Source organism: Carettochelys insculpta, chromosome 6 (genome assembly GCF_033958435.1).
Source record: "Carettochelys insculpta isolate YL-2023 chromosome 6, ASM3395843v1, whole genome shotgun sequence".
NCBI lineage: Eukaryota > Metazoa > Chordata > Testudines > Carettochelyidae > Carettochelys > Carettochelys insculpta.
The window spans coordinates 96,939,466-96,955,420 of NC_134142.1; the positions used below are offsets into that span (position 1 = coordinate 96,939,466).

A 15,955-nucleotide genomic window follows, 5' to 3' on the forward strand; every position below is an offset into this window, starting at 1 on the left:
TAATAATTTTTGTCCTCATCTTTGTCTTCATCTTTCTTTTAAATGTGACTCCCAGAACTGGACACAATAGTGCAGCTGAGACCTTATCAGTGTAGAGTAGAGTAGAACTACTAGTTGTATACTCATGCTAATACATCCTGATGCTGTTACACTTGTGACTTGTATTCAGCTTGTGATGCACTATGACCCCCCCACCCATGATCCTTTTCTATAGTACATCTTCTTCTCCCCTCCCACCCGCCCCCCATGATATGTGTGATGTTGCCTCTAGTCTCAGGGAATGTGTCATCAACATAACACCAGCCTCTGAATGCTGGAATGACTTGATCTAAGCCACTTGTTGCGTCCCCCTACATACCAGCTCCTTCCTGGTAAGGCTTAACCACCATGTAGGGCTGTGTCAGTTGTCCAACATACCCTCCCTGGGCTAAGGGCACAAGTGACTTAAACATAGGAAGAGATGAGCAAAAGGGTCAACTCCATCACTTTTGCCCTGGTTTTCAGTCACCTGTTACCAGTGATCTCCCATGTAGCTTTTTCCCTATTAGTTGTTCTCCTCCTCTACCTTTAAGTTAGGGACATCATTTGAGGAAAAAGAGTTGAAACTCCCTTGGTTTTGTCCTTCCCCTTTTTCATGCATCTAAGGTCTTGTCTACACTAAGTCCATCTAAGTCACAATACTAAAGTTATGTACTTTTAAGTTGATGCAGCTTAAATCAATTTCCAGCAGTGTTTGCATCATGCTATGTTGGCAGATGCACTCCCATCAATTTACCTTCTGCCTCTCAAGCAGGTGGAGTACTGAAGTGGCCGGGAGAGTGCTGTCTGATTGACTTAATACATCTGCATCAGACCCCCCTAAATTAATGCTGTTGCAGCAATTGCGCTTCGGTCCCTGGTGAAGACAAGTTCTAAATGTAATTAGGCTGTCAGTCAGGTTAGAATGCCCAGATTCCTGCGTCTTTTTTTCATTGCTTGTTTACTTGTGACTAGACAGTGTTATCTGCAACAATAATATATGTATGTGTAACTATTTTATTCTGTAATTAGACCATTATGGGTTTTTAAAGTGCAATTTTTGTAGGTATATTAAACAATTTAATATAGTCTCCAAAGTCTTATTGGAAAAAATTTTAGAGAAAAGAGCTATAAATGAGCGGGTAAAACAACTTAATAGAGTTCAGTAGTACGCTTAGGAAGAACGTTCTACTTCACAGATATTACACAGATCAAAGGCTGTGTAAATTGGTCTCGATAGATCTGCCCAATTATGGAAGCCTGTAAAGTCTTTTTCATAACAGAATTCTGTGAACATTGTGCAGTAGTTTCCCATTAAATTATTTAATATGTTGCATTTCAGGCCACTTGTAAACGGGATCATAGGCTCGCAATGCTCCAAGCTCGTCACTTACATGTACAGAAGAAGAAAGAAGAGGAGATGAAACGCTTTGAGGAGAATACTAACTGGCTGCATCGTGTGGAAAATGAAATGCGCCTTTTGGGTCATGATGGCCATATTCCACAGGTAAAAGGGCTTTACTTTCAAAGGCAGAATCCAGACATTGTAGCCAAATACGCTTATTAATATTTGAGAACAGAGTCTTTCCTGGAATTCTTTTAGTTATGGAAGATTCCCACCGGCTCTGAGGAAAGCAGTATCATCAGCTTTAGTTTCCCTTTCACAAATACAGCAGTTCTTTTGCCCTGTCTGAACGTACTGCATCATTTTAATGCAATCATTTCTCATTCATGAAAATATTTGGCTATGTATAGTGGTAAGCTGACACTGATAGCATTTAAAAATTTGAACACAGCATACTTTGGGAAAAAATATGTGACTACATTTTTACTGGCATGGGTTAAGATTTACTGAGCACTCATAAATGAGTATTAAAGTATTTAAAAGAAGTTCATTGGCACATTGATAGGGAGAGAGTTCCAGGCTTGGTGATCAGTGGAGGAGTCACTGAAACAGAGTAGGTTTTATGTTATAAGCTATTTCTGTTTAAAATCACGAACAAAGATGATATTTGTGTTAGCTATAATTTTCACCCACAAATGTTATTGCTGCTTGAATGGGAAAATTTCAGTCCAGCAGTGCTGAAGAAACTGACATATGAAGTTTTCATTCTAGAAGATGAAATTTTTAATGTGTCTATTCAGGATGAGTACCATGTGACTGGAGAACAGCTAATGTTGTAGTACACCTATATTTCAGAAAAGTAGGGGGAGGCGCTTATCAATTAAATTGTGAAGGAACGAATAATTAAATTCATGGAGGTAGATAGTAACTAATGTTCCCTGTAATCTTTTCCATCCATACACTGAATATTTTTTTCCATGTGTGGATGTGTACTCCCCACTATAAACAACCTAATTGAGTGCTCTGCTCATCACCTTGAATCTCTCCTGAAAGGTGGTACAAACACACAGCCTACTTGGAACACTGATGAGAATAGGAATGTAATACAACATGGGTTTACCAAAAGTGAGAAAAGTGGGACTCTGCTAATGAGATGAGACTCTGGATTGGGTGGGCTAGTGATATGAAGTGTCACTGATCATTCTCTCTCTCTTGTGCTTGGCTGGTTCTTATTGACATGCTCAGGGACCTAATGGATCACCACATACAGGTTCAGGCGTACATTTTCTTTGGGTCCTATTGATGATGATCTTGAGTTACAGAAGGGATTTACCTTCACCTCAAGCATGGAATATGAGTCACCTGCCAGGATTATCTCCATATGTATCAGTTTATTTCTATGCTATTTTAAGGGCCTCTGACCTTGGTGCCCCTTAGTCCTTTCTCTTCTCTTCTTGACACAGACAGCAAGTCATCAATAGGCTGTAATATTTTGGTATAATTTTGATTTTGGGTATGTGCAACACACAAACATTTCTGAATGCATCTCTGTAGGACAATATGCAGACATAGCAGTGAAATGCTAGCATAAATAAAATGTTTATTCCTTCTGTAAGATTTATTAAATTAAAGGTTAGTATTGGCATGGTTGTAGATAAATTATGGAATGAAGTACTTTTCAAGGTCTTGCATGCTCATCTCTTTAAATCCTTTTTAGACTGAATTTGTGTATTGTGCTGAAATTGACAATATATTTTTTAACTTATTTTTTCAAGGTGCTCCGTAAAGATCTTCACTGCTGCCATTTAAAGCTAGAGGTTAAAGATCTGAAAATGCAAATTGAGCACATGATGTCCCTGGTATCACTTCAAGAGCAGCAACATAAGCAAACAGAAAAGTAAGTCTGTTTTTGTATTTCATGCTCGACACACGTGTTCCTCTCCCTCCTCTCTTCCTCAGTGAGTTTTCAGTCAAAATGGCTGCAAAATTTTCCAAATTTTTATCTAAACTTTTGTAAAGTCTTAAACAAAAAATGTATTGCTGTATAATGGAAAACATCACTAGCACAGGTTCACGTTCAATGAAAAATGTTGAAAGTTCTCTCTTCCTCTAGTATCCCTTCCATATAAGATATTTCCCTTAATAAAAGGTGATCAGCTGGTAGACTGATCTGCAAGCAATTGAGATTATCCTCAGCTGTAATTATCAAACTTTTTAACAATCATATTGCATCCCAGCTATTTTGAAATCATTTTCTTATTTGTAAATCTCTCTGGTATTACAAACATTTAGATGTTTTAAAGAACTAAAAATTGCTGACACTTCATTTTGTAGTCTGTGGTACCCTGTCTATTTAGATTACGCAGCCCTCCTTTTTGCTGTGCTCATACTGCCCACATTGTTCTGCCTTCATAACATGGACTAGTTTATGCATAGGTTTTGCTATGTCAACACCCTGATGCTTAACAGGCATTTAATGATATGTGAAGTCTAATTTTGATGCACAGAAGCTGCTTTTCATGTAATGGGATTCAAGAAAGTTAGGGTATGTCTACACAACAACCTTATTTTGAAATAAGCTGTTCCGGAAGAGCTATGTTCTTCCCTCCTCCTCTAAGCCCCTGGGAGCCTGCAGCCAGGCATTGCAGCTCCTGGTCACTTTCCAGGCTCCCACTCAGCCACGGGGAGTCGGGAACCAGGCACTGCCATGGGGCTGAGAGGCTTCACCCTCTCCTCCTTCCTCTGCCCTCCCTGCTTCTCCAAGCCCCCAAGAGCCAGGCAGGTAGCACCTGGTCAATTTCCCAGCTCCCTGCTCAGGAGCCAGGAAACTGACCAGATGCTACTGCGCCTGGCTCCCTGGGAGCTTGGAGGAGCCGGGGGAGGCCCTCAGCCTGGGGAGCAGGGAGCCGGCTTGTGGGAGCTAGGAAACTGACCAGGTGCTGTTGTGCCTGGCTCCTTGCTCCCTGGCCCAGCTGGGAGAAGCCAGAGGAAAGCCGCAGGTCTGCTCCTTTCAGCGCTCTGGAGCCAGCATCAGAGCACTGAAAGGCTTCCCCTGGCTACCCCAGCTGGGGGAAGCAAGCGGTGAGAGCCCAGGATTTCAACATTTGTATTAATATGATTTATGTGTGTGTCAAAATTTCATAAAGCAGGGGTTTACTGTAGTTCTGTGCTGTTATCTTTCATGTTTTCATTAATTGAACAGTGTTTATAAAAATGTTACCGCAAACTGCTTAGTAATGTGGTAATTAATTTTCTTATGTTTCATATTTAATAGTTCAGGGAAGAGACTACTATCAATATTAGCTGTAATTTTTATATGTGCTTATAGTACTTTTAACCTGTTAATTATGCTTCTTCTAAATTGAATGAAACACTGATGCAACTCAGTCAACAGTAAATTCATAGACTTTAAGGCCAGAAGGAACCAATGCGATCTAGTCTAACCTGCTGCATATTGCAGGACACACAATCTTGCCCACCTACTTTCTATTTTAAACCTGCAAGTCACATGGACTCCAGTCTGCAGAGAAAAGCAAAAAGCCTTCCAAGGGCTCTTCCCATAGCTAATATGTTCTATCAGTGATAGTTGATAGCTAGGTTACTGTCAGCTCGACTGGAATTTTTATTTAAAGGAATTTAAACTTATCTTTGGATTTTTTGTTTTTAGAGTACTAAATGCTTTGCTTCCAGTTCTAAGAAAACAGTACTTCACTTTAAAAGAAGCAGGGCTGGCAAATACTGTTATAGAAGCTAATTTTAAGGAGGTTGAACAGCTGATTCAGAGACCAAAAACAGTAGTTTGGGCAGATCAACCTGTTGAAGAGGAACCAAAACAAAATGATCAGCCGGAGTTGTCTGTTATCCTGGCATTTCCACAACTTGCAAGCAACCCAAATACTCCTTGTCGTAAGTATATGATTAATTTCTAACGATGATGTTAGTTTAAAATGTTACTCTAAAAAGCCATGACTGATTGGGAAAGTTGATTTATATTTATATTTGATCTACTTAAATCTAGGCAGAAACTGAAACCAAATGCTTAGACATAATTGACGCTCCATCTTGTATCATTTGAGGCAGGTCTGAGGGTGATGGGAATTGTCCTTCCGTCATATGTATTTTCTCTATATCCACAAAAGTAGCTGACTCCTGACCATCAGTGTGCACAAAAAGTTTGGTTAGTATTAGTATGATTTTGAGACTCAGTTCACACAAAAGATGCAGGAATTGCCAATCTTTAGTCTTTTACCACAGAAGATGAGTGCACAAACTTGGTTTACATTTTCAGAACTATGAACAGTTTGGGAAACCTAGAATGGAGAATTGAGTTAACTTCACAAATGCACCTCTTAGTCTGGCTATTTGTTGACATAAATCAGGTATTTTTCAAGTATTACTAAATTTGGTGGAATTTGGCAATTCCTTGGAAAGTCACTGATGATAGGTCTACACAGCTGTTATTTTGAAATAATTATCCTATCATCTACACAATGCAACCGCAATTTTGAAATAATAGCTAAACCTCATTCTATAAGGAATAACACCCATTTAAAATAGTGATTTCCAAATAGGTGCTATTACAGGAGATGCTGTTTCAAAATAAGCCATAGTGCATCCAGTGGCTCTATTTTGGAACAGGCTGTGTGTGTAGATGCTGTATTTCAAAATAATTAAGTGCTATTTCAAGATGCAGTTTTGTGTGCAGCAGAGTTATTTTGTAATGAGGCTGCTGTGTAGACATATCATTAGATTGTGGCAGGGTGGGTGCGTGGGTAAGTTGGTTGGTTGGTTTGTTTTGAGGGGGGGTTCTTTTATTGTTTATATGTCTTTCTTTCACTTACATAAAGAAACGTTCAACAAATAGGATAAATCAGAGAAGTAGCAGACCTGAAAAATTAGTCATTGATGAAGCAGTTTAAATGATGGAATACTAACTTTATCATCTAATGAGATCATAATATTTGCGTACTCATTTTTAACTCTGTGGGTACCCATTTTTCCCTATTGAGTGTTCCCTGACCTTAGCGATTGCCAGTTTTGAATTTTTGAAAGATGCTCATGAGCACTGAGGTGACATTTAAAAAACTCTGGTTTTTTATGTTTATAATGTTCAATTTTAACAATAACCAGTTTTCTTCTTTTGGGGATAGTCTATTTGTATTGCTTTTAAATCTGCTTTGGTTGGATAAACTTATTTAAACTTTAATAACTGTCATCTGGGAGCACTCTACTGAGCCACTCAATTTTCAAGGTGAGGGCTGGAGTTATGAAAAATGGCTCTCTTTTCATTTCAAACTAAATTATCATCTTTCACTCTACAGATAAATCAGTGTTTTGCCTACTTTTTCTTTTTTTAGTTCAGATTTTAGTTTAGATGCTTAAAATTTGCTTCGCAAGTGTTTCATATAAATGGTCTTTGAAGCAACTTTTTGACATAAAAGGGGGGTTGGGGGAGAGGGGTAGGGGTAACCCAGTGGTTAGAGCATTGGCCTTGTGAACCTAGGGTTGTGAGTTCATTCCTTTAGGGGGCCTTTCAAGTGTCTGGGGCAGGTTATTGTTTTACCAAAGAGGTGCATACAGCTGTTACAAATACAGCAAACTCTTATATCCAGCAATCCCAGGTCCAGGAGGTTGCCAGATACTGAAATATTCTGGATACTAGAGAGGTATACCTAGCAATGCATAACACTGAACTAAAACAAGACTGAATATTAAAAACAAACAAAAATGTATACAGATTATTTTATTTACCAACAGCAGTACTATTGTACACTGTAAATTTATAAAGTATTTATTTGATGTACTTATTTGTGTTTACTTTCGTTATACCGTACTTACCGAAAACATAACTAAAATTTACTTATGGTTAAAATGCCAGTTATTTGAGAGTTCTGGATGAAACAATGCTGGATATGAAACAGTTTACTGTATATAGCTGGAAAAGGTGCTTTTTATGTTGCTGAAGGGGCTCAGGGGTGTGCGAGATGATGTGATTTAAGACCAAATTAAATATATATGTGCATGCAAACCACACATTCAAGAAAAGAATCTTAAAATCAGTCAAATATCAGTAGATGTTCTTTTCCAGACATATTGACAGATGTGTTGTATAAGTACAAGGACTAACCAGCCAGTGTTGTGTGTTTAAAAAGCGCACTTCTGAGCTGTCTAGGGCATGCCAACTTCAGATTATAGCCATTCATCATCCCTAATATTGCAATGAAGTGTCTATCTTTTTCTCTTCTGGCATAATGATTGGGCAAGCACCTGTCCTCATGGATCCATTTGGCTTGTTAGGGCATCGTTAAAATTGAAGAGTTCAGAATATTGATTACCGGGGGCTAAGTTTTGTTAGATTTGGGCTGTCGTTTTTTGTAACTTCTGTTCTGTGTTTCCAACACTTTTTACTCTGTAGAACAAAACATATTTACTTTTGTTTTACCCACCTGTCTATAGATCCTATTTGTACCCACACACTGTATGGCTGAGGTGCTCTGCCCCCCCGGGCCCAGTGACATGGAGACTATTAAAGATTAATGAGTCTGCTACAGCCTTAACTTAGGCTGTGTTTACATTAGGCAAAGTAAGTTGACTGCAGATACTCGATTCTAGCTATGGCAGTTGCATAACTAGAATATGACCTATCTCTGCTCAGCTTATTTGGCCGTCCATGCTGAACAAGGTTGACCTCTCTTACTCCACACGTCTCACGAGGAGTGCAGGGGTCAATGCCAACACTTGATAGGCCGATTTCACACATCCCTACCAGACACGTGAAATCGAACCCTGGAAGATTGACCCAGAACAGGTTGATCTTCCAGTCTAGTATAGATGTAATCTATCAGGTAATGTTTAGAGGCTTGTGCTTTTATCTCATCAGGTCTTGGGTTCAGTCCCACTTGCTCATGTCTGGAGTCTGTCAATAATACATGTGAATTTAGAGTGTAATCCTGCTCATGTTCAATTCAGTGACCAAGTAAAGCTCATTGTTTTTTATCCAAAATCATAAGAATAGATTTGGATTCATTGAGGATGGTTCCATCTCCTCAATTTGTCTACAGTTCCAAGGCTTCAAGTGTTGCACGGTGAACCTACTGCATTTCTGTTGTTGGAGTACAGGTTTACCTACACAAATGCAAACCACCTATTTCAGCTGAGATGATGCTTTTTACACCAGTCTTAACATTTTTCATTCAGGCCTGGTGCATGACCTGGGACCTTTCAGGGAGATCTTGTTCAGTGGTCTCCTGTAGACTGTGCAAAAGATGGAAGAAACAACTGCCTTCTAAACAGAAGAGTTTTGTAACATTGCTCTCAAAGGCAATCAGTTCCAGCAACACATGTCTTTCACATTGTTCATCTGGCTAAGGATGAACTCTTTTTTTTCTTTCCTCTTGAGGGTTGATTAGTTATGTAACTATGATGTAAAGCTTGTAGGGGATGTCCCTAGTTTCCTTTCCAGAATACTGAAGATTTTTATTCTTCACCAACAGCCGTAGTCTCTCCCATGAGCAGCTAACTTGTTGGCAACCTAACTTGAAATGATTTTTTTCTTCATATGAAGAAGATCTACATGTTTTAATGAGCTCTTTCTTCTGAATATTTGTAAATCTTAGCAGCTAGGCACTGTTCTGCAAAAGCTTAAATTAGTCAACCCACAAAACATTACATCAAACTGCCAGTCATTGCTGGATTAAGAATCGGAAAGTTAAATTGATTATTCGTAAATGTAATTGATTTTCATTGTCTGCGCTGAAAGAAATTCAAAAAGTACACAAAACACAAAAGATGACAAATCACATTTTTTATATTTTTACTTGAAATTGTACAACGATAAATGTGAAAGCATGTAACTTGATAGCAATGAAGGGTCCCGTGGCACTTTAAGGTGCCACAGGACCCTTCGTTGCTGTTACAGATCCAAACTAACACGGCTACCCCTCCAATACTGTTGCTGTTACAGATCCAGACTAACACGGCTACCCCTCCGATACTTGTAACTTGATAGTGACCCTTCAAAAAAGAAACCGTTTCTCTAATGGTATTCTTATTTAATGGTACTGCTATTACCTGTAACAGCAACAAAGTGTCCTGTGGCACGTTATAGACTAACAGAAAAGTTGTGAGCATGAGCTTTCGTGAGCACAGACTCACTTCATCAGATGTACCAGCATCTGATGAAGTGAGTCTGTGCTCACGAAAGCTCATGCTCACAACTTTTCTGTTAGTCTATAAGGTGCCACAGGACCCTTCATTGCTGTTACAGATCCAGACTAACACGGCTACTCCTCCGATGCTATTACCTGGTACAACAATGGTACATCATTTAAAAATGACCCCATATTTGAACATATTGGACCTATATTGCCTTGTTAGTTTGCATGTGGGAAAACGCAGTGTTTGGAAGGCAATGAATTACTGTTTGTGGTGGCATGTGTAAACTAGAATTGAAGAGGTTACGGAGAAATTCTGGGATTAGATCCAGGTTTCTTTGCTACTGTTTCAAACAGTAAGACTTTGGTGAGGTAGCAAGCAATAGGAAATGGCCCTACCACAAGGGAGTAAGGTGCTTGGGGATGTTGGGCATTATTACTTCCCCAAGGGCCTAGGCCAGAGCCCTACGAATTAGTGGGCTCCCTCCCAGTCACCTTGTTACAGCGGGTATGGAAACAGTCGCTTCAAGGCTATCTGGTGGGGAAACCCAAAGAAGGTAAAGGCTTTGCATATAGCATGCAAGGGACTAAGCATGCAGAGGAGTTGCTAAAAAGATTGAAGGTCTTCTCATGCTCCTCCCACCCTCCATGCATTTGAGAGTCTGCAGGAGCCACTACTTTCTTTGGGACTTTGTCACCCTGGAGAGGGATTTGTCTAATTGGAGACCTGACCAGAGAGTTGGGCTGGGACTCACAAAAATGCAAATTGCCTAGTACCTAAAACCATTTGGAGACATTGCATCTGAATACCATCCATCACAGTGCAGATTACTCTCCTGGTTGAAAAGTAGCTTATCTACCCTGACCTTTTAATGCATGGCTCCAAAATTCATGAATATGTCTCTTCCCCTGTTGTTGGCTTGTGCCACATTTGTGTTTAAAGGCTTATTCAGAAAGGTAAAGGAACAATTATGCTTTTAGGAACGGTTATGCTTTAGACAGCTTCTTCAGAATTAACTTTGCCACTATTTTTGTTCTAAGGTGAGACATGAAGGAACAATCCTTTTTGTCACAAAGTGGAGATACTTTTTGTTCCTTAGAAACTTTGGTAAGTTAAAGAACAATATCAGAGAGCAATGATTCTCTCTATACTAAAGAGAAAACAAAACGGTGAGACAGAAATGGGAAGCATGCAGTGCTTACTTAGTTTTTAAAGACCCTGCAAAAAAGTTTCCTCAGAATTCTTTTTTTCACCAATTTCAAAAGAATGCTTAGCAATCATTAAATCTGATGTGACCCAATTAAGATCTTTCATAAACAAATTTAAAGGCAGAGTTATACAGATGCATTTGATATATTGATTATTCTTTCTATCGATCTATATAATATTTTTAGTTCATAATATGTTCAAGATGTTGGAAAGGAAATAGGGTTTTGCAATGAAGACTGAACAACACTGACCACCTGTTACATGGTGTTCGTTATTCCTTATTTTAAAATCCATATTTCACACACAACATAATTGTATAGACTTTACTTGTCAACAGTAGAAAGTAACTGTACATTTCTTGGCACTTGATTTTTAGTTTTAATTTCATTCATAAATTGAGAATTAGTTTTAAATCTATAACATTTCATAAATATATTTCCTCTTGGAAATGTTTCTGAAGTCTTTTTTTTAAATACTTTGCTTTTTGAAAAGTTGACTGATGTTTTATTTCCATTAAATTGAATTACATATACAGTATGCTATAATAAACTATTGAAAGTCTGGGGAATGCAACAGGAAGGGTGTGTATTAGGTCAGCTTGTTATTAGATGTAATTTACTGCTCTTGCATCTAGCTATGGATAATTTTCAAGGAATGAGCATTTGGGGAGGGGAATTATAAATGTCTTCCTGCAGAAATGAAATACTATTATGACTTAATATGCTAATCATGCTGTGCTAGCACTCATGGGCCATGTATTAAAATATACTAAGGAAGTATAACTTCCTTTTCAATATATATTTATAAAGTTATTACATTTGTTTGACTGAGCTAAGAAGATTCTAATTATCATGCATTATCCATTAATAAACGTTCCAAATAATGATACTCTCACTACTACAAGTAATTGTCATCAATGTAAGTGTAAAATTGTAATAGGAAAGAAAAAATTGTTTCTATCGATACAAAGGAAATTGCTGACTTTTTTCACATGACAAAACACCAGGCAGGAAAATTGTCTTTTTCAGAACACTGTCCTTTCACTGACAGTCTGTTAAGGAAATAGCAATATGAAATTTTTAAAAAGTTCGCCATCAAATTAGTTTAGCTTCAGTGGCTGATATATGGAACAAACAATAAGAAAGCTATCAGTTTTAAAGAATTGGCAACTAGTAGTTGATGTTGCTGCATTAATGTATAAAGCAGCTCTTGTATGGGAAATAAAATGATAGAATTAAGCTCTCATGTGGCACTTTCCACAAATGATCATGACCCCTTGGAAATCTGAATTAGAGGAAGCATTGCTGTGGAGGACAAGGAAAGAATTACAGCTGCAATTCACTCATTTTTCATTGGTTGCTATTGGAATGTGCAGGCTCATCAAAATCATTTATGCTGTGGTCAACCTTTCCACAATGGCGAGGCTAGCCAAAGACCGCTTGTCCTGCAAGTCAGTTTTACCATATCTGCTGAGCTAAAGGGAACTTGGTTACTGTGGGTCAGCCATTCCCCACGTAGCCCATCAGCTTTCCCTGCAAGAGTAGATCAATGCAGATATGGAAGAACAAGCCAGCAGTACAGTGTTCCTTGACCCGCCATTTATTTCAGACCTGTTTACTGTGCTCACTTTAACAATGTGTGAATCAGCCATATTGAAACCTGCCTTGCTCATCCTAGGATTCAGTGAGGCAATGTGTGTGCGCGCACGTGGGTGTTGCATAGCTCTGCCTGGCTCACTTCAGGATGCAGTGAGACAAATGCACCCGTGCAACTGATTCTATAATGCTGCTCAGTTAACTACAGGATGAAGTGAGACTAAAGGTTTTGCTGCATGGCTGCTTGTGTAAGATTTTGAGACAAAAGGGCTAAGCCCATGTGAATCTTTCCCTGCCCCTTCCTTAAGTAGGGGCTTTGGGAGCATGTGTTAAGTTTTAAAATATAGTGTACTTCAGGATAATCTCAACAAGAGTGAACTGTCCCAGCATAACACTTACCTTTGTTGCTCAGCAAGTGTGGAGGTCTCCCCTGCCCCATACCTAGAGCCCTGCTCCACGGATTTCCGATTTATATCACAGGTACCTGCATCTGAAGGTAGATATCCGCATATCATTTTTGCAGATAAAGATACCTATTTTGTATCTAGAACCTTACAAACTGCTGGTATCCGCTTTATAGCCAGTGTGTCCATATCCTGGGATCATTTTTTGCGAATGCAGTTACAAATTTTGCGGGGTTCTTGCTATATTCCCTCTTTTATGACATAATAAGTTAATAGTGTCATCCCTTTTGTCCTAGAAATAAAGAGGTGGGAGCTCCATAAATCAGACTATTCTCAGTGATCAACTCTTGAGAAGTTATGACTTAAACCCTTGTACTCTGAGTGGAGCACTGATGATCCACAGGTCTCCTCCATTTTCACACGTACAGCCTATAAATCTGAGAAGCCTTTGTGCTCTATAGATTCAGACCACAGGGATCACTTCTACACAGATTTCTCAGGCTTGATTTCCCTTGTAAAAGTGTAAGAAGTGTAGTGCAGAGACTCTCTTCCTCTACTGTTTTATTATGCATTGGTAAAGTCTCTGAAATAGACAAGAAGTTGTCCAGGAAGTGCAAAGACCCTCCTTGTATGCATTTTCCTGAGAGCAAGAGAAGCCTTTATGCTCTTGTACTTAAATTCCTCCAGGGAAAAACTCGGTTTCTTGAAGAATAATTTGAAACCCCATTCCCAGGAATATTATATGGACTGTATATTCTTCCAGATAACCCCCTAAAAAAGGAAACATGGCATGAAATGGGAGAGAAAGGAAGTTAATTCAGCTATAAGTAAACTTAGTAATTATTTATACTTGAGTTGATGCAATCCTCCAGTTAACAAACTAGAAAATATTTCATTTAAAAGAATTCAGTCCTAATAACAAAAAGCCCTCTCAGCCTCTCTTCATACTTCTGTTCTCTTCATGTCTTGTGTTTAAACAGATACTGCCAATTACCCAATTTCTCATTAAGATGACATGATTCTGCACTAGCTCTCTCTTTAAGAAAATTCCTGTTAAAGATATCTTTCTTGAGAGATTGTCCTTCCAGCTCAAACAGCATGAGATGTACAGCGAAAGCAGTAGAGGTAAACTTCTGTGGGTCACACTACCAGATCTGTGTTCAGAACGTTAAGGAATCCCCATAAAAATATTGCCGTAATTTTACCAAAGCAGATAGTTTTTCTCCATTTCTCAGTGAAACCTTTCCCCATGTTCAGTGTCTCTCATGTTTTTTCTTAACTCTTTAGAAACTTTCACCATTCTTTCCAAAGCAAATTCAGGTATCTGATAGCTCTTTTCCGTATGTTGATCTCACAGCCCCCGTATGCATGCACATACATTACTACTCTGTTAATGAAAACTGCATATGCACTGACAACACTGATAGTGGAAACTATATTCTTTGATCATATAAAGTCACATTAGGAAAAGCGCCAGAGCACTCTTCCACTGGCAGTTAGCAACCAAAAGTTCTGATCCTTTGTATGTGGTGTTTTATTTTCATTACGAGAAGTAAATGCTGTAGCTGATGTACTATACTTCAAGATGAACCTCTCTAATCCAGAACACTCTCATCTGGCAAACTCTGTTGTCCAGCATGATTTTAGTTAGGCAGACGACCACTGATCATGGGTGTCACCAAGTTTCCCATGATCCCATAAAGTTTGTTTACAGCCACCTGACCTGGCTCTGTGTTCTGTGCTGTTATTTAGCTGTAATTCCCCCTAAATATCCTCTAAGAGCCCAGTAAGCAGTGGAAGTGTTGGTAATGTACTAGATACTCCCCCACCCCACCATTGTCTGGCAAATTCTCTCATCTGGCACCAGTCAGACCCTGAGGGTGCCAAATGAGAGAGGGTCAACCTGTAGAAGGCATTTTTATTAATTTTCCGCTGTTGGGCTGAGAATAGTTTTGAACATGGTATTTTTGCTTTACTTCAAAAAGAATCTAAACCCTGCTGAATTAGCTATAGGAGTGTTTTGAAGTGGTTCCCACTTGAGGTCTGTGGACGAGGGCATTGCACTGTGGAAAAAATAAAGATAAAAAGATAAAACTTATCATAGAAAGTGTTTTAAATAAATTGCAAATTTACAATCTTAATAAGAATAAGAATCTTCCAATAATGTTGTTAATTGCTGTCAAAAAAATCTGTGTTGTGGTTTTCTTTTTCAGTTACAGAAGTGTACGTAGTGTCTAGAATTGACTTTGATAGGGGTCCATGAATGGTTTGGTGGTCATTGAGTATCAGCACTAGTGAAAAAGTTAGGAACAACTGTTTTAGAAGATATTTTAGTTGTTTGTGTGTGTTGAATGGAATCTAAAATTATCTGGAGATGTCATTGAATGAAACAAAAATGATGTGTACAGTTCAATATCTGGAATAGGTTCAAGTTCATGAAAATAGTTTTAAAGTTCCATCCCTGTAGGGTCTTGGTTAATAGCATGACTCACGCTATTCTCAGTGTAGAGTGGGGACTGTGCAAGGGGAAGAGGTGCCCAAACCTGGGTAGAGGACCATAACTGTTATTTACAAGTACTTCTGTGAATGAAGACATTCTTGGCGTGGTTTCAGGCATCCCATTTCCTGTAGCTTTGTGGTGCATTAGTAGTGAGAGAAGAAAATTGATTTACAGGGGAAAAAATGGCCTCCATTATTTTCAATTGTGACAAATATCCAAAAGTAAAGTCAATTTACTACTGTGTGTGGGGCAGGGACAACTGGCATATGGCTGAATGATAGTGAAAAGAAAAATGATTAAAGCAGGAAAAGTATTTTTCTTTTTTAAAAAACTTGTTAGATACTGCTGAGCTCATTCACCCTGTCCTAATACAACTTCCTGCATGCTGAATAAAATATTAATAATGACCACCAGGCCAGTCCCATGATTCCAAACTGTTTTCTAGCCTTTTCACATCCTAGCTATTGTTGTAAGAATGTCATTAAATTGCCCACCATAATGATCCCTTTGGGTCACATGAATATTCAATAGCTGAAATTCATTCACTAGACATAATTTGCAATTCGGAATTCCGTGAGTCAGAAAGTTGTTAAAAGAATCAGAATTTATGATTAGTGTAGTAATTGGATCAATCATTTGTAGCCCAGAAATGTTTATTGAAATGCATACATTAATATTTGATTTCACTTTAGCAGAACAACCTGGCAGACTTAATTTAGCACAGTTTCCA

The 15,955-nt window shown here is 38.6% G+C and overlaps 1 protein-coding gene across 1 annotated transcript in view; it reads left to right on the top strand.

The window, feature by feature from the left end:
• KIF18A (kinesin family member 18A) overlaps nucleotides 1–15,955 on the top strand; it is a 78,637-nt gene that overhangs the window by 44,443 nt on the left and 18,239 nt on the right. Inside the window, exons 10-12 of the mRNA XM_074998992.1 lie at nucleotides 1,361–1,525; nucleotides 3,139–3,260; nucleotides 5,031–5,269. Coding sequence (XP_074855093.1) covers nucleotides 1,361–1,525; nucleotides 3,139–3,260; nucleotides 5,031–5,269 — 526 coding nt within the window. The remainder of the gene's footprint in view (nucleotides 1–1,360; nucleotides 1,526–3,138; nucleotides 3,261–5,030; nucleotides 5,270–15,955) is intronic.